We start from the raw sequence: 18,693 nt of genomic DNA, 5'->3' as shown, positions 1-18,693 counted from the left end.
TGTGGGTTTATATCTTGCATTTACAATATAAATATAGATATAATGTAAACTCACAATTATGAGAAATAAAGTCACAATTATGAGATACTAAGTCCGATTGTTTTAATTATTTCACTCATCTCTGGTGGGATCTGGCTTCAATAGGGAACAACAGTGATGAAAGACAGACAGAGAGCGAGAGAGCGAGAGATAGAAGGGGAGACAGAGAATGCAGTCAGTGCAAATATCAATTTAGAACCAGGAGAAATCTGCATTGAGATTGAATTTGTAAGGAGGTAGTTGAGAGAGAGAGAGGGAGAGAAGGAAATTGGAAGAATGTGTCATAAGACACAGGAGATTGTTAATGACATTGATTTATAGGTAGCTGTGCAATGAAGGCGAATAATCTATAAAACTACAGGTGCTATGAATGCTTTCATAGGCATTTGACATGGATGTGCGCATGTGTGTGTGAGAGAGATACTGGAGGGTGGTAGGGGGAATCGGGGAGGCATATAGAGGATATTCTCAGAGTGCGAGGCCGTTGTTGGAAAGAGAAGAGACACCGCATCAAGAAACAATAAGATCAAGGAACAATACAAGCTCCAGATGAAAGAAAGTACAAGCGCCATAAGAAAAAGTGAATTCTTTAAGGATTTAGGACAATTTGGATACATTTTTGCTGGGACACCTAAAGTGCAAGGAACCAAGATTGAGAATGTAGGATAAATCCACACTCATTTACATCTCAGATCTCTACAGGTAACTGCTGTCATTGTGATGGTCATACGCTGTGACAGGGATGACAGAATGGAGGGAGGGATGAGGTGGAGGAGGAGAGTCACAACTGAAGAATGGGGAGATGGAAAAGAAGGATAGTTAGTGGAAATAATTAGATAAGTATCATAGCTACAAGAAAGTGGAACATTTTCAACATTCTGGTATATTTTGTATATTTTGATAATATATATATGTAAAGAGGTTGTTTATGTGTTCACAATGTCAGTGAGCACTGTGCAATTTGTTTATTTGTTCTGAAATTAGTGCAATAAAGATAGCCAATGCAAAGCTAAAAAAGATGTTGAAATATATATATATATATATATATATATATATATATATATATATATATAGATAGATAGATAGATAGATAGATAGATAGATAGATAGATAGATAGATAGATAGATAGATAGATAGATAGATAGATAGATAGATATGTGTGTGTGTATATATGTCTTTTCATGTTTGCATTGGCTATCTTTATTGCACTAATTTCAACTACTTTTTTCACATATGCTGACACATGATAATCTGAGATATGTCAGTCGAGCACAAGAGGTCAATTATATGACTCATTTGAGAATAAAAGTGCACTTTGACATTTTCAAAGATCACTCAAATCTAAAAGAAGCAAGCCATTGAGAAAGGAGAGAGAGAGAGAGAGAGAGAGAGAGAGAGAGAGAGAGAGAGAGAGAGAGAGAGAGAGAGAGAGAGAGAGAGAGAGAGAGAGAGAGAGAGAGAGAGGTAATGGTGGTGGGGGCTGATCTATGGTAAAATGGTCCAATGACTTTCATTATGGTCTGCTCCTTGTTCAGGTCCCATGACAATATATGCAGAGGTTATTACTGTGTTCTGAGGCAAGGCAATCACCACTATAAAATTAAGCAAAAGAGGAATAGAGACTTCGAAGTTGTGCATTAAATAAAATGGCAAATTAACGCAGTGCTTTTGGTGGTGCAATTCTGTGTTGGCAGGGAGACTTGCTGCCATCTGCTGGTAAAGCACTAGAATTTGAAAGTTTGCATGGTTGATGAGGACATATTGTAACAAACTGCTTTGCTTCAACCCTCTCCACAGCAACAACTCCTCCATATCACAATATCACACGATGCTGCATTATTTCCTGTTCTGGACAGGTCTCTTTCTGTTGTTTACAAATGGGTGAGTAAAGAGATACTTACCTGAAGCCATCACTAATAATTCATCACAGGCCATCCGCATTAACCGTTTCTATTTGTGTCTCAGTGAAAGAGGGTTTTATGGGAATCAGTTTGGCGAATGGAATGATTCTCAACTGCAGCCCACCATACAGAAGTTGATGAAAGGCTACAACCGCTATTTAAGGCCAAACTTTAATGGTGAGGGCCAACACTGCAAAAAATGATTTTCTAGACAAGTATTTTTGTCTTGTATTCCTGTCAAATTATCTAAACTTTCTTAAAACACGATTTATTTACTTGTCAAGCAAAATGGGATAAGATATTAAGTCTTGTTTTAAGATAAATCTAACTAAATTTAGTGAACTTTAGACTCAAAACAAGAAAAAAATCTGCCAATGGGATAAGCAAAATAAACTTGTTTTCCTTTTAAATTAAGTTTATTTTGCTTACCACATTGGCAGATTTTTTTCTTGTTTTGAGTCTAAAGTTCACTAAATTTAGTCAGATTTATCTTAAAACAAGACTTAATATCTTATCCCATTTTGCTTGACAAGTAAATAAATCGTGTTTTAAGAAAGTTTAGATAATTTGACAGGAATACAAGACAAAAATACTTGTCAAGAAAATCATTTTTTGCAGTGAACACCTTTAATGGTGAATGCAGCTGGGGTTGCTGGTTAAATATTTACTACATTTGAGTAAAACATTTTGCAAAGTAACCATGCATTCTCTTTATCCAAAGAGGGCCCAGTTGAAATCGGAATGAGTTTGGATATTGCCAGCATTGATGCCATCTCTGAGATCAACATGGTACTATTCACTTATAATCTCCTTTTCTTTTATAAGATTCAACTGAGGCATATTGAATATTTAAAATTGGATTTTTAATTGTTTTCCCATACTCCCAGGACTACACAGCCACCATTTTTCTAAGGCAACGATGGCAAGATTCCCGGCTGGTATTCCCTGGAAATGAAAGTCTAAGTCTGGATGGCCGGCTGGTTTCCCTGCTGTGGATTCCTGATACGTTCATCCCTGATTCTAAACGTTCCTTCCTCCATGATGTCACTGTGGAGAACCGACTGATCCGTATCTTCAGCAATGGAACTGTGCTCTACGCTCTGCGGTAAATGCTGATTCTGAATTTACAGCTTTTTTTTTTACCAAAGGCTGCTCTGGGCTAGACTTTAATGCATCATTTCCATGTATGTGTGCCTGGGGAACCTTCCCACTGAAATGGTTCAATCAATATCCCTCTTTTTCTCCACAGCATAACAGCAACCATCGCCTGCAACATGGACCTCACCAAGTATCCAATGGATAGACAAGAATGTACCTTGCAGCTAGAAAGCTGTGAGCCTTTTCACTGTCAAACAATTCTAAAAAAATCGAATACATCTTTATATGGATTTTGCTTCTTTTTATTATTCAAGAACAGGCTGAAACAGGGACGTTGACATGCTCTGCTGTGGCAATTCTCCATCTAAAACTATTTTAAACAGCATTTTATGAATTCTTTAATAATTACAATGTAGTGTATTTAGCTTTATTTAACATCATATTAATTGAGATTACATTAAATATTTGTACTTTTCATTTGAAAAATTTATTTTTCGTTTCACTGTCCACTAAAGATGTACTATTGCAAAAGGTTAAACATAAAAGGTAATTTATATATATATATATATATATATATATATATATATATATATATATATATATATATATATATATATAAACATGATTGGTAACACTTTTACAATAAGGTTCAATTTGTTAACATTAGTCAACAACATAACATGAACTAACAATGAACAATACTGTTACATCACGAATTAATCACTAACGTAGTTAATGATAATTGAAACACATACTAATATACTTTTTAACATTCTAAGTTGTCTATGAATGCATTATGAACTAGCATGAATTAACAATTAAAAAATGTCAAAGATTTACATTAACCAAGATAAATAAATTATGTAAAAAATACATTGTTTATTTTAAGTCTATAATACCTAATGCATTTGCCAATGTTAACAAATAGAACCTTATTGTGAAGTGTTGCCTAGAATCGTGATAAAATAAATTCCAATGGATATGTTTTGTGTCAGCTACTCATTAATACTTAATATCATAACAATAACACCTAAATGTGTGTGTATGTGTGTTCAGGGGGCTATAATTTACAGGATGTGGTGTTTTATTGGACTCGAGGGAATGACTCAGTGAAGGGGTTAGATACATTGCGTCTGGCGCAGTACAGTGTAGAGAGCTACTACACAACTGTATCTGAAGCAGTGTATGAAACAGGTAACAACTGTTCTCCTTCTGTCACTCACTCGAAGTTGTATCGAATGTAGTGACACAAGGGGTCTTTCTTGAGAGCCTTGCGTAACTCTGAACTTGAGAAAAGGCCAATGAGAAATTGGTAGACAGAATTTGCATGTCCTGCCCCGGACATACGGGTATAAAGGGAAGCGGATGTGCATTTTTCAGTCAGATTTTTTCTTCGGAGCCGAGCGGTTGTGCAGCAGCAAGCTGAATCTCACAACTGTTCCACTCACCTCTGTAAGCAGAGCATTGCTGTTGGATCATTGTTACCAGCGGCTTTCTCCTTCTCTGCACGCTGCGCAGTCCACGCCCCTGGGCGCTTCGACAGCGCTTCTGTTTGAAAGAGTGCATAGTTCTAAAAGAGAGTGTAGACCCTTGAAGGTGTATGTAGCCGCTATAGCGGCCCACCATGACCCATTGGACGGCAAGTCCTTGGGTAAGCACGACTTGATTATCAGGTTTCTTAGAGGCACCCAGAGGTTGAATCTTCCCCGGCCGAAGCCTGTTCCCCTCCTGGGATCTCTCAGTGGTCCTCTCAGGCCTTCAGAGACCCCCCTTCGAGCCGCTTGACTCAGTTGAGCTCAAGGCCCTTTCCTTGAAGACGGCCCTTCTGATAGTGCTAGCTTCCATCAAGAGGGTTGGGGACCTGCAAGCGTTCTCTGTCAGCGACACTTGTCTGGAGTTCGGTCCGGCAGATCCTCACGTCATCTTAAGACCACGACCGGGCTACGTGCCCAAGGTTCCTACGACCCCCTTCAGGGATCAGGTTGTGAACCTGCAAGCGCTGCCCCGGGAGGAAGCAGACCCAGCCTTTTCGTTACTGTGTCTGGTACGTGCTTTTCTTATCTATTTGGACCACACGCAGAGCTTTAGATGTTCTGAGCAGCTCTTTGTCTGCTTCGGCAGATGGCGGAAAGGGAACACCGTCTCCAAACAGAGGTTAGCTCATTGGGTCGTTGATGCTATCTCCCTGGCCTACCAGACCCAGGCTGTACCCGCCCCCTTGCGGGTTCAAGCACACTCGATGAGAAGTGTGGCATCCTCGTGGGCACTGGCCAATGGCACCTCCCTAGCATACATCTGCAGAGCAGCGGGCTGGGCAACACCCAATACCTTTGCGAGATTCTACAATATCAGGGTTGTCTGAGTCGGTCTCTGATTTCTGAGTTGGTCTCATCCTGTATTTTGTCAGGTCCGAGCTGGTAGAACTCTGTAATATGGAACAGCAAACCGGATGTTCTGCTTGCACCTAGCACCTTTCACCAAAATGATTCAGTGTGCTCTCTCTCCCTGGTTAGCCACTAAGCGCTCGCTTCCTTTACGTTCTTCCTCCCTAGCCTTCTGGCCTGCAATTTCAGTGGAGGAATTTGTGGCCAGACCCACTACAATCTGCAAGAGCTCTTTACTGGTGTAGTACAGAGCTCTTGTGGAGTACTCCACAGGCCTAATTCCCTCTTCAGGCAAATCCCTGTGATCTTTTTTTGTTCTGCGGTATGGTTCCCCTGTCGGCGGACCCATGTCTCCCTTGGGCAGTCCCTCTGCCCCCGGTCGCTGTGTTTGTAGAGCTCCTCCCTCATCAGGTAGGACCTACCACTGCGCCACTTTCACGTGTGGCTTGACAACCCATGTGACGTATTCACCACATGTCACCTCCCCCCAGTCTGGGCAGGATGTGGTCTCTGCAGATTATTTTCCGCCTGAAAGAAAAGGAACAGAAAAGATCACCTTCCCCAACGCATTTCATAGCGTTAAGATAGCCCTAGCTTTTTTATGCACCATGATGAGAAACTTAGAGAGAGAAAAGGCCACGGCTGGCCGGCTTGCTCCCATGATAGACATGCCACCTGTTTCCCCTTAGGGGTGCTGGGAACCTAAGGTCTGTATATGACACCTTTTTCTGGGGGCGTGTGGACGCTTACATGCGGCCGATACAGTTGCTTCTAGCATGCAGTAGCTTTCTTGAATCTGTGTCAGCAGTTCACGTAACATGGTCTAGTGCATGGTGTTTTTAAATGGGACCCCATGTGTCACTACATTTGACACAACGTCGAGTGAGTGACAGAAGGGGAACATCCCGGTTACTGTTGTAACCTCCGTTCCCTGATGACACTAGACCTACCACTGTAGAAGGCCATACCTTATTCTCGGCTCCTCAGTGCAAAAACCTGACTGACAGATGTCCGGGGGCGGGACATGAAAATTCTGTATGCCAATTTCTCATTGGCCTTTTCTCAAGGTCAGAGGTACACGAGGCTCTCAAGAAAGACCCCTTGTGTCACTACATTTGACACAACGTCTCGTTCCCTCCATCAGGGAACGGAGGTTACAACAGTAACCATGACGATTTCAATATACATAATGTACCTTGCCCACTTTGAAATGTATTATTCATTACTGTAAGTGCCTGTTAATCTACACTCACTGAGCTTTTTATTAGGAACACTACAGCAGGGGAACTCAATTAAATTTCCAAGAGGTCCAGTCTCTACATTTCCTTCCCAAGAAAGGTCCAGATAATAATATGTAGCTTACATGGTGTCCATAGTTATATGGTTAGGAAATTATGTATCTTTTTTTTAAATAGATTTTTATAACTTGCCATATAATATATACATATATATATATATATATATATATATATATATATATATATATATATATATATATATATATATATATATATATATATTCCTAACAGTCAAAATAGTCTCTTCAAAACTGGAAATGAAGCATGATGACATTGGGGGCCCAGAGTCGATGGCACTTGGATATGAATATTAAAAGACAAGACCAACATTGTATTTTGAAGCTGAATGACAACAGTACAGCTTTTCTGTTTAAATATGTATATATATATATATATATGTATGGGACACAGGAGGCCTTTTGACAGATAATAACTCTGAATGGACCATTTTTATATTTTCCTTAAAGTGAGAATCTATTGACAACAAACAAACAATTTACATTACAACAGTGAAGCATTAAGATACTGTTTGCATAATAAGTATAGATAGGCTTCCCTTGTCATCCATGATGACATCTAATTTAGAACAAATTAGAACAAAATTATGTTTATTATGAAAGGCTCATAACATGCTGATTAATACAGCTAAATTTAGACTGGGAAAAAACTATATAGTCTAAAGGCACCACGTTAACGTTTTAGATGTTAATGTTTTTATGTTAAAATAACCACACCTGCAACTCTTAGGCTACAATGAATTAGGCTTTATGTGGCCTTATGTCTATATCGGCGAGAGAGGCAACACGCGCAGAGCTGGAACAAAGTGCGAAAGTGGTTTATTCCCGCTCCGTGTGTATACACGTATGCTTACACAATCACATAGCCAGGTGTCAGTAACTAGCACAAAGATCAGTCCAGATTGAAATGTGCTTCGGTCCGGATCTGGAACGGAATTCCGCCTATTGACTACCCCTGCACTACACAATGGTGCCAGTAAAGTGCTAGATGTGGTCTTCTGCTTTTGTAGCCCATCCGCCTCAAGGTTCAACATGTTGTGCATTCTGAAATGCTATTCTGCTCACTACAATTGTACAGAATGGTTATCTGAGTTACTGTAGCATTTCTGTCAGCTCGAACCAGTCTGGCCATTCTCTGTTGACCTCTCCCATCAACAAGGTGTTTCCGTCCGTAGAACTGCCATTCACTGAATGTTTTTTTGTTTTTGACACCATTCTGAGACTGCTGTGCTTGAAAATCCCAGCAGATCATCATTTACAGAAATACTCAAACCAGCCTGACTGGCACCAAAAAACATGCCATGGTCGAAATCACTGAGGTCAGTTTTTTTTCCCCCATTTTGATGGTAGATGTGAACATAAAATGAAGCTCCTGACCTGCATCTGAATGATTTTATGTATTGCACTGCTGCCTTGAGATAGGCTGATTAGATAATCACATGAATATGTAGGTGTACAGGTGTTCCTAATAAAGTGTTCAGTGAGTCCTTCAATTACAATCTGTTACACTATGAGTATCCTTCAGGATTCTGTATCTATTGCAGGATTTTACCCGAAGCTAGTGCTGCACTTTGCTTTGCGCAGAAATGTTTTCTTCTTCATTCTGGAGACATACGTGCCCTCAACACTACTGGTCGTTCTTTCATGGGTGTCTTTCTGGATCAGTCAGTCATCTGTACCAGCTCGAACCTGCATCGGTTAGTACTCTCAGTTTTTTTCTTTACACATTTATTCCTTTAATCTCTACCTCTATAGATACCTTGTATACCTTGAATGCTCTGTAAGTTGCTTTGGATAAAAGTGTCTGCCAAATGCATTAAATGTAAATGTATAGGGATATTGTTTAGTGATATTTTTTGGGAAAAATATATTTAAATAAATAAATAAGGACAACCTGTATCACTGGTTCTATATCATATACCTAAATATGTTTTTATAAAATGAATTAATTTATTTCATAGGAGTGACCACCGTTCTAACAATGACCACACTAATGATGGGTGCCAGGACCTCACTGCCCAATGCCAACTGCTTCATTAAGGCCATTGATGTCTATCTTGGTATCTGTTTCACCTTCATCTTTGGAGCTCTGGTGGAATATGCCTGTGCTCATTTCTGCACCATGCAGCACCAGACCATTGTAGATGTGCAAAGGGTGAGAAACCTGTGTAAAGTAGTTCAAAGTAGTACATAAGCATCAGTTGTATTTCATCATGTGCATTTTCACAATGTTTTTTTTTTTTCAATCCACTTTTTATAGGAACTCCTGAAAGAATTTGAGGAGTCAAACGATACAACCCATTTTTTAAGTTCACCCAAAAAGATGGCGACACAAGAATCCACCCAGCAAGAGGCGACTGACCAATCTGTGACATGTGAAGGAGAGAAGTCAAAGAAGCAAGAGAAGGGGTGCAGTTTGTCCTCTGTAAAGCAAATGTCTCGCAGAGCCGCATCCATGATGAGTGTTGAGAATCCTCACAACATCGACAGTCATGCACGCATGTTGTTCCCCATGGCATTTCTCCTCATCAACATCTTCTACTGGCTGTATTATCTTTTATTCTAATGGACAGAGAGCTCTACCTTAACCATATTCATAAATTATCTGAGTATTGCACAATTGACAGAAAAAGTGAAAAGACTGACTATCTATAATTTCCACCCAAATACTGCCCCATAATGCTGAGCTGGACTATTTCTCTTTTACATTGTTCATTGTTGCACTGAAGAAAGTGTTTTATAAAGCAATTAGGAATGTAAAGATTACATAAATCAACACACATAAATCTTCATAAAGACAGATCTGCAACAGGAAACAAAGAATTATAATGTTGTGCTTGTCCACTCTTATTTCTTATGTAATGGCATTCACATTAATTATTTATTTAAAGGGATAGTTAACCCAAAAATGAAAATTCTCTCATCATTTACTCACCCTCGTGCCATCCCCAAACTTTATTTCTTCTGCTGAACAAACAAAGATTTTAAGAAGCATATTTAAGTTATTATATGTAGGTCCATATAATGCAAGTGAATGTGAACCAACATTTTGATGGTCCAAAAAGCACATAAAGGCAGCATAAAAGTAATCCATAACACTCCAGTGGTTAAATCCATGTCTTCAGAAGCAATATGTGATAAGTGTTGGTGAGAAACAGATCAATATTTATGTCCTTCTTTCCTATAAATTCGCCACCCTGCACAGTAGGTGGTGATATGCATGAGAATATGAATCACCAAAAACAAAAGAAGAAGAATGTGAAAGTGGAGACTGATTGTAAAAAAATAAAAAAGGACTTAAATATTGATCTGTTTCTTTCACAAACCTATATGCTGCTTCTGAAGATATAGATTTATCCTCTGGAGTGATTCAATCTTAAATCTAGATATTCATCTATATCTTTGGAGCTTCAAAGTTTCGGTACCCATTCACTTGCATTGTGAACACCTACAGAGCTGAAATATTCTTATATATTGAAAATATTGAAAATCTTTGTGTCAAGCAGAAGAAAGAAAGTCATGCACATTTGGGATGGCATGAGGTTGAGACATTTTTCCTTTTTGGTGAACTTTTTTTAGGTGAAGGGTTTAATTATTGACATGCTTTTTTTCTTCTTGCGTTGCTTTGTTTTGTTTATTTATTGAGTAATGTAAATTGCGACACAATTGCTTTCCTTGCTCTGACCACATGGCGGCCCTGTCGCGCTGAACAATGAAAAGAGCATCGTCTAAGAAAAGAGGAAACGAAACCATCAGCCAATCAGGAAGCAGGTTGCCTTTTAAAACTCAACCGGGAAACCACGGAACCAAAACAAACTTCATTTTGCTCGTGCTGACATTGAGAACACGATTTTAAAATAAGAATAAACACAGAAAAAGGTAAGTTGTAAAACGCTTTGTCTATTAAGCTGTACTGAATTTAAAGACATTAAATGGTACAATTTAGAAAACGAGTAACGGTTAGTTCACGTGTGCTGCCTGGGAATATTTTGACCTGAAATTGCAAAGTTAACTTAATTATTGATATATGGTCTCTTAGTTTTCAAGAATAAACCACGTTTGCAAGCACAGTTCTTCTGTTGTCACTTTTGGCTGTTTCATATTTAAAGCGAAATCTAATCTAAATGGCAAAAGCTCTGCTAGTCCTATCTGATTCGCAATTCATGAATTAAGAATAGCGTTATCATTGTCTTAACGCTAAATTTGGTTTATATGTTGTTTCTTGGACTTTCGTATCTTCTTTCTTACTTTCATTGCCAGTGCTGTGTTTAGCTACAAACATGGATACCATGATTTACTTGGATCAGGAGAATGGTAGACTGACCACTCCAGCCATCAAATCTCGCCAGAACAGACTGCACTCGGCTGCAGGTCTGCAATGTAGAATCATGTGTTGTGTCTCAAAGCCTAGTGAGCCACTTACTTGACCAGTCTTCATTTATTCATTATTCCTGTTTAATAGTTACAGATCAATGCTTGAGAACACCTCTGACAGGCAAGGCACATGTTGGAGCTCCTCTGCAATCTAGCCGAAAAGCTTTGGGAGTCATAAATAAGGTTGTTGCCACTCCAGGCCTCTCTAATAAAGCAGAAGAGAAGATTAAACATGCTGAAGCCAAGGTCGGTTCCTGGGGAATAAAGTCATCTTGTCTCTTTTCTCATACTGATTGTTTATTTTTGTATTATTGTTTTATGTTAACAGCATAAAGTGGCTCTTAAATCTACTGGAGAGATCTATCCAGAGATTGAGAAGTTCTTCCCATACAATCAAAGTGGTAAGCCTGCCTGCTTCATTATAGCTTTGCCACTGAACTCTTTGATCTCATCAACTGACTTCCTATGTTTAATGTGTAGAGTTTGAGACATCTCCAGTTCCAGAGGAAATCTACCTAAGTCGTTTCTCTCTGGCTAGTCTGACAAAACAGCCATGGCTTACCGTTTCACCAGTGAAAGAGCTTTTAGTGGAACCATGCTTGCCACTCTCACCTTTTAAGATGCCCAAAGGTAACTTGTATAATTGGAAAACACTTCAACCTTTGTCAGTTGTCAAGTTTGAGCAAAATCGATGTTTCTTTATCTTCTCTGTCATACAGCAGTGGAGTATGTTGATGAAATGGAGGCCTTCCTGCAGACGATCAATGAGCTGACTGTTGATTTGCCTCCTGAATGTGACTTCTGAGTTTTTCTTCATAGTTTTATTGTAATATTTCACTTTGTACTGTTTTTAGATGTTGTATTAAACGTTTTGGTTGTTCGAAGGCATCTGTGTCTAAAGAGCCATGGCATTTTAAATGATAGGGTAACTTTTATTGACCTGTCCATGCTCTTCAATCATTGAGGCTTTTTTAAAAAACAAAATGTATCTGTTTTTCATATTACAATGTTAGTAACAGGTCTGTGAAAATTCTTTGAACAAAAGTACATGATCTACCAATTATCCTCTTTCTGTAAACCATTATATAAGAAAATGTTCAGTGTCTTTATAGTAGAAAATCCAGACTTGTGTCCTGGAATCAAAACGTGTTAATTTAATTTGTGCAATTACAAAATACAATTGGTTATATTGCTAAAGTGATGAATTACCTGCATCTTTAAATAAGGAACACCAATACATATTTTTAGATCTTTATTAAAAGAATATTCCCTTACCCATCTCCATGTCAAAAAGACATTAAAGTGCAAATGTTACTCACATTAAAAAGTGATATAGAAAGGGAAAATAATGGGTTAGAAAACAAGCTGTATTTAAAGTATGATGTTGTAGTGATTGTTGCTACATGATGTACAATTTGTCTCATGTAATCTGTTAATAGCACCACTTGGTTAATTCACAAGGATTTTAAGTATAAAAAAAAAAAAAAAAGGTTTTAAGAACGGAGTTAAACACTTTTTACAGAACAGCCAACTCTTATTTAAAATTAATATTACTTAAATCAAGTGGATTGTCTCACACATGCATTTCCATTTGCTTCAACTTCCAGCTATCCACAACAAAACTCTTCCTTGCACTTGCAACTGACCAAACTATAATTCCTCATCCTGTATTCATTCTTCTGCCTCTTGATATCACCAGTTTGTGTCTCGAACATTATGGAACATCTTCACAAGGCTTCAACAGGGCAAATCATTTGACTGAAAAGGGAGCTGCTGCTTTGTCATTGTAATCCAATTATAAGGTCATAAAAGTGGCAGTGACCATAGTCAATGGACTTGCATATACAGCAGTCGGGAGGTTGGCAGGAAAGTTCTCTTGTAAAACTTGACATGGCAAGTCTTTGGGATTTCCTGATCAGCCGTTTCCTTATGTCCCCTTCTTGGATTCCCATTCCTAGTTAAAAACAAAAAGTAGGCTTAATTCTAAGTTACTGGCAAATCTACAATTAATGTCTTCATGTGTCTGAGGCCACATTATTAGTAGCCTCTGAATTTACCCACATAGAGACCTAAAAGAAAAAATAATTTATCATAATGCCAGGGGGAACCCACCTAAACTGACTGACGAAACTCATTAAAGCCTTACTGTAAACTCACTGAATGCTTTTAGTCGTATCTCTATTGATGCAACAAGCTGATCTGTTTGCATTATTTGCCTTTTGATATATCTCTGTGTTTTACCTTGGCTTTCTGCATAACATTTCCCTTTGTGGATGCGTAGATGGAGGGGGGCCTCTTGCGCATTTCTGAGGCACAGTTGATGGGTAGAAATGACTCAATACATGGAGTCTCAGTCCTTTGAGTCTGACAGAAAAGCAAGGAGCATATTTAAGAACAGAACATTTGATCACCATCTTTGCTTGTTTTTTTTATTTTTTTTTATTGCTATTGATTTCTGTGGCACAGATCCAGTCAGTACCTGGCTTGTTAGTTTAGACTCTGCAGCTGCCCCCAGTGCTCCACCAGCCAGAGATTTCTTCAGGTTTTCCTTTACCTGAGTGAGCTTGAGCTCTAGATCTACACGCTCGCTCTCTTTCACTCGGCAGCTCTCCTCCAGCTGGGTTACGCGCTCCTCTAAAGCCAACCTTAGCTTTTCTGCACAACACATAGATAATTACATTTACATATATGTTCCTGGCAGAGATAAGTTATCTCAACAACTTCAAGAAATTTGTGATGATTAATCAGCACAAGTCTACAGACACAAGTTATGTAATTGAGAAAGCTGGAAAGTATAAAAAGTATAGTTCCAACTGTTCGATAAGCCAAGTTCGAATCTGTTTTAAAATGCAATAAAGTGATTGTGCTCTATTAATGTGCCAGGTGCTGTTACTTGACAACTGTAAACAGCTAAATGTCTCAGATGAAGACATGTTTATTCTGATTAATATGAATATTTTTTTTGTGCCTTTTACAATTTTGCTGTTGCTATGTTGTTTTATAAAATATATAAAAAAACTTGAAAATGCATTACATTGATTTAACCATGGTTAAGGGGCCCTCGCAACATATTGCTTTTTAGTGTCATCACTCAAATTAATATGTTAATAGGGCTAGAGAGAAAGGTGGGAAAGTAGGTTCGGTGTTGTTTTATTAACACTATGGATCATCTCAATTTGGACATACATTTAACCATTTTATTTGAATAGACATGCATGTTTCACATGATTGGATTGCTTTTGCTTTATTTCCAATTAAAATATGCAGTAAACCTGCAGAAATAAGCATTAAAAAGACTATTTTGCTTGTAAATGAGGACACTTAGAATCTCTAATGAATCTCTGAAAACGACCATTGTGAAATTACACAAAACATATTTAATGCCATAACTGCAATCGATGATAATCAAACAAATCTAAAATTATCGGGAAAACACACAGCTTTCTCCTCTGTACTGCGAATATTGTACCTGTGTAATATCACATTAATTAGAAATGGAATAGCTCTTTCTCACCGGTTGCACCTTTCATTTTCTCTTTGGCCTCTCGTTTGTCCTTCCGCAGAGAGATCAGTGCACTTCTGATATGGTCTATTTCTGTCTCCAGGTCCTCTTTTTCTTTCAAGTAGCGGCGTGCATCCTCCTGTGCCCGAGTTTTCCCATACCTCCCATACTGATTTGCATCTGAAATGTCAGGAAAAGCTCAAAGGTCAGCCTCTTAGAAGGCTGTGGGAAGGTGGCAAAGCTCTTAGCACTTATCTGTAGTATTGAGTGTGAGAAAAGAGTGTGAAAATGCAGAGAGCCGTAGATCAAACGAAAATGCCTTGTTAAAGCTCAGGTTACATTATTTGGACTGCTTCATGCTTCTGATGTGACGGCATGAGAACGTGTCATGGTCAAATGGTCAAAATGAGGTCAAGAATAAACAGGATTGCTAACAAATACTTAATCATTTCACATTGCCTCCATAAAAACATGGGGCAAATGGGGCATCAAGATATAACTTTCTGTAGTAAACCACAAAATACATTTGAAGAAAATGTGTGTAAAATGTCAAACAGAATGTAAAAGTAAGGATATGTCTAAAGACAATGCTGGACACAACAGCTGTGTGATGGGACTCACTGGAGCCGTGGCGCTTTAATGTGATTTGTGGACTGGGCATTGCAGGGTCACTGCTGGAGAAAGAATGATGTTTTATTTGGGTTCCTCCCCTCAGCCTCTCATTTTCCTGATGAGAACAAAAAAGTGTAACAGGTCAGAAACCGAATGAAGATACTTTTAATAAAATCCTAAAATATAATTGATAATCCTAAAATTTGATTATCTATCTATCTATCTATCTATCTATCTGCTTGTCTGTCTATCTGTATATTCTACTGTATGTTGCTTCATCAGTTTCAAAAAGACCTCTAAATCTGAAACAATAAAACTGTTTATTTTTGGAATAAAATATTGACTGGGAAAAAAAAGTCAGAAAAAATGCATAGTGTATTGAGGGCACACAATCCCCAGTGCTGAGGCATGCTTAGAAAAGGAGAGCTAGTGCTCCTCTATGGGTTCAGACTGGGTTTAACATGCTGCTCAGAAGCCAAAGGCCATTAAGACTGAACCTGCTCTAACCCCTGCCTACTACAGAAACATTCATTACACACTTCTCATCTTTCACTAAAAATCCGTCAGTGCAGGTGCGCGCGCACACACACAAAGATCCCCTATTTAGCCTTAACAGACTGTAGGGGCAAGTGCTGTTAGCGAGCACCTATGAAGGCTGGAACGGTACATGAGGGGGTGGGTTGCCAGCACCACACCCGACCGCACACACACACACACACACGGCTTTCCTTATGAGGACTCTCCACAGACATAATGATTTTTATACTGTACGTACTATAGATTATATCCCCTACCCCTAAACCTAACCCTCACAAAAAACTTACAGAATTTTTACATTTTCAGAAAAACATTTTTTACGTTTTTTAAGCAATTTTAATTATGGGGACACTAGAAATATCATAAACCACATTTATAGCATGATACCTTTGTAATTACCAATTTGTAACCTAATCATGTACTCACCAATCACACAACCCAACCCCACACACACACACAGTGGCACAAGGATACAGTGGGGATCAAGAGACCACATTAAAATCTGAAATTCAAAATGTAATTTAAATCTTAAAATAGTTTCAGGACTTTGAAAAAAACAATCTTCAAATGATAAAATGTAAAAATAATGAGAAATATTGAAGATTCTGCTCTATTTCTAGGTCACTAATCAAAAGTAAATTTTGGAACATGTTAATTCTGTTGTGCAAACTTGTGGAGCCCATGGAAGCTCAAGAGAATGTCATCTAAAAAAAAGCAAAAGAGGGACATACCAAATACAAAGACATTCTGAAATGTATTTTTCAATTCAACTTTAAATTAGAAAAATGCTAAATAGAAGCATCTGAACAAGTGTACTCAAACTTTTGAATCCGACTGTATATTCTCCCTCAATTTCTGAAAGTAAGGAGCTGTTTTGAAAGTGTAGTAAGAGAAGTGACATATAGAGGCAAAGGAAGGGCTATGACAATCTTAAACAGATGCAGATGCAGATGAGACCATACAAAACCACACACACACAACAACAACAACAACAACCGCCATTCGCCACTAAGTGGCGGTGACGTCACCACGACGCTTGTGCCAGGCTATGTGCACGTTAAGGCCACGTGAAGTGTCGAACGCCCGCTGGCAGGAGGTCACGGGACAGATCCAACCGGTGACATGGGTCGAATGACTGAGATGACTGGTTGATGCACCACCTGTGCCCCCCACTGTGCCAACTTGCTGTGCTTTAGCCACCCTGCGCTCTGCTCGTTGTTGTGAGCGTCGCTCCTCTGCCCTCCGTTGTTGTTGGAGGCGACTGCCTCCAACTGGCCAGCAGCATCCTTCACAAGCCTCCTCCAAAGAGGCCGATCTTGACACTGCTGGTACCAGTCGGTCGGCAAGTCCACTCAGCTCCAGATCCTCCTGTACCACATCACCCCATCTCTTCTCCAGCCCGTGCCGCTCCGCTTAGCCCCTCTATCCGGCCAAACAATAACTGTTTAGGCATGCGGTGGCCGGGCATCGCGGGCTACATGACCCAGCCAACGCAACCTTGCCTGCGGAGGAGCTCACCGATGGGACTTTGTCCACATCTTTCAAAGACTTGTGAGCTCCTCACACAATCCAACCTGGTTAAACCCAGGATGGATCTTAGGCAGAGCCAGCCTAAATGTTTCTAGCCGGCGATGATGTTCCATTAGGGGGTCCACGTTTCGCAAGCATAGAGAGGGAGGGAATGACCGTGGCCGAGAATACTTGAAGCTTTGTGTGGAGCGACAAACCGGGTAGCTTCCACACAGCATTACGCAGCCGATGAAAAGATAATGCCGCTCGACTGATTCGGAGTGAGACCTCTGCTGTCAAACCGGAGCTGGTCATAAGCACACTTCCCAGGTATGGAAAACACTCCACTCTCTCCACAACTGCCCCATCACCAATTGGGAGCTGTGGGGGTGTAGTGTCCGTTGGTACATAATACCCAGGAAGGTGCTTAGTTTTGGTTGGGCTGATGGTCAGGCCCCATCTCTTAGTGGCAAGCTCCAGGTTCATCAGCAGCGCCTCCAACTCCTCCTCTGAGTGAGCAGCAATCACCAGATCATCAGCATACATAATGTGGTTGACCAATAGGGAGCCATCCCTTGACCGCACCGGGCATCGATCAACCTCCCATTATATCTGTACCAGATGGAAATTCCTCCAGTACAGCCATCGAAGGCTTCACGAACCACATGGTCAAAATAGATATTAAACAATGTGGGGGCCAGAGGACATCCCTGTCGCACTCCAAGGTGAACAGGGAATGGCTCCGACTCCCAACCACGTAGTTTTACCCGGGCCCGCTCGCCATCATGAAGGTCCTTAATGATCGCGAGCAGCGGGTCTGGGACTCCGAAAGCACGAAGAACAACCCAGAGCCCAGGCCTACTGATGGTATCATAGGCCTTGACCAGGTCAATAAAGCAGAGATGTAGGTCTTGCTGGAATTCCCTACACCTCTGCTGAAGCAGACGGACAGAGAATATGGCATCTGTGCAAGACCGCCCATTCCTGAAACCACACTGGGGCTCCGCAAGTCTCTCCTCAGCGTGCCTGGCAAGGCGATGTTGAATAATCATTGCCAGGACCTTTCCTGGCACACTGAGGAGTGAGATGCCCCTATAGTTATTACAATCTGAGCGGTCCCCCTTTTTAAAGAGAGGGACCACCAGGGCATCCTTCCAATCCTGCGGAACCCGCCCAGTGGTCCAGACTGTTGTTATGATGTCATGTAGGGCAGTCTGTGCACAAACACCACCCTCCCTCAGCATTTCACTGGGGAGATCATCTCTGCCGGTGCCTTTCCTGGCCTCAGGCTCTGGATCGCCATCAGTACTTCCTCTAAAGATGGTACCTCAGCCAGCCACCCACAAGGAGTGACTTCTTCCTTCAATATTTGTGGCACACGCAGCCCCAGCAGGGTCATCCCCACTTTGTCCCACAATGTT

The 18,693-nt window shown here is 40.1% G+C and overlaps 3 protein-coding genes across 7 annotated transcripts in view; 2 read left to right on the top strand and 1 right to left on the bottom strand.

Moving 5' to 3' along the window:
• The first annotated feature begins 681 nt into the window (after positions 1-681).
• Positions 682-9,304, top strand: LOC127660167 (gamma-aminobutyric acid receptor subunit pi-like). Its single transcript, XM_052150275.1, has 10 exons — positions 682-741; positions 1,838-1,921; positions 2,006-2,118; positions 2,663-2,730; positions 2,829-3,046; positions 3,191-3,273; positions 4,096-4,233; positions 8,283-8,435; positions 8,700-8,893; positions 8,999-9,304. Exons 2-10 carry the CDS (start codon positions 1,869-1,871, stop codon positions 9,302-9,304), a joined length of 1,326 nt encoding a protein of 441 aa, XP_052006235.1. The 5' UTR covers positions 682-741; positions 1,838-1,868.
• A 1,195-nt stretch (positions 9,305-10,499) lies between these two features.
• LOC127660221 (securin-like) lies at positions 10,500-12,257 on the top strand. Of its 4 annotated transcripts, none has more exons than XM_052150344.1 (6): positions 10,500-10,617; positions 10,999-11,109; positions 11,201-11,358; positions 11,441-11,513; positions 11,593-11,742; positions 11,835-12,257. In XM_052150344.1, the coding sequence occupies exons 2-6, from the start codon at positions 11,019-11,021 to the stop codon at positions 11,915-11,917; spliced, it is 555 nt and encodes a 184-aa protein (XP_052006304.1). In that variant the 5' UTR covers positions 10,500-10,617; positions 10,999-11,018; the 3' UTR covers positions 11,918-12,257. The 4 variants fall into 4 exon arrangements, with proteins under 4 accessions (XP_052006304.1, XP_052006302.1, XP_052006305.1 ...); XM_052150342.1 differs by having other exon boundaries at positions 11,832-12,257; XM_052150345.1 differs by having other exon boundaries at positions 10,538-10,617; positions 11,011-11,109; positions 11,207-11,358; positions 11,832-12,257.
• A 92-nt stretch (positions 12,258-12,349) lies between these two features.
• LOC127659378 (actin filament-associated protein 1-like 1) overlaps positions 12,350-18,693 on the bottom strand; it is a 50,646-nt gene continuing 44,302 nt past the window's right edge. For both annotated transcript variants that reach the window (XM_052149158.1, XM_052149159.1), the window contains exons 15-19: positions 15,236-15,341; positions 14,627-14,794; positions 13,592-13,767; positions 13,354-13,476; positions 12,350-13,066 (exon numbers count right to left, since the gene is read on the bottom strand). In XM_052149158.1, the coding sequence (XP_052005118.1) occupies positions 13,040-13,066; positions 13,354-13,476; positions 13,592-13,767; positions 14,627-14,794; positions 15,236-15,341 (600 nt within the window). In that variant the 3' untranslated portion in view covers positions 12,350-13,039. The remainder of the gene's footprint in view (positions 13,067-13,353; positions 13,477-13,591; positions 13,768-14,626; positions 14,795-15,235; positions 15,342-18,693) is intronic.

Source organism: Xyrauchen texanus, chromosome 19, assembly GCF_025860055.1.
Source record: "Xyrauchen texanus isolate HMW12.3.18 chromosome 19, RBS_HiC_50CHRs, whole genome shotgun sequence".
Classification (NCBI taxonomy): Eukaryota; Metazoa; Chordata; class Actinopteri; order Cypriniformes; family Catostomidae; genus Xyrauchen; species Xyrauchen texanus.
The sequence above is the reverse complement of the archived record's forward strand: the minus strand, read 5'-3'. Positions and strand labels throughout refer to the sequence as shown.

Excerpts from the sequence above, each read along its gene's own strand:
- LOC127660167 (XM_052150275.1), top strand. The coding sequence starts at position 1,869 with ATGCTGCATTATTTCCTGTTCTGGACAGGTCTCTTTCTGTTGTTTACA. Across the intron at positions 1,922-2,005 it reads TTTCTGTTGTTTACAAATGG|TGAAAGAGGGTTTTATGGGA; the intron begins GTGAGTAAAGAG and ends TTTGTGTCTCAG. Across the intron at positions 2,731-2,828 it reads CCATCTCTGAGATCAACATG|GACTACACAGCCACCATTTT; the intron begins GTACTATTCACT and ends CCATACTCCCAG.
- LOC127660221 (XM_052150342.1), top strand. The coding sequence starts at position 11,019 with ATGGATACCATGATTTACTTGGATCAGGAGAATGGTAGACTGACCACT. Across the intron at positions 11,514-11,592 it reads CTTCCCATACAATCAAAGTG|AGTTTGAGACATCTCCAGTT; the intron begins GTAAGCCTGCCT and ends TTTAATGTGTAG. Across the intron at positions 11,743-11,831 it reads ACCTTTTAAGATGCCCAAAG|CAGTGGAGTATGTTGATGAA; the intron begins GTAACTTGTATA and ends TCTGTCATACAG.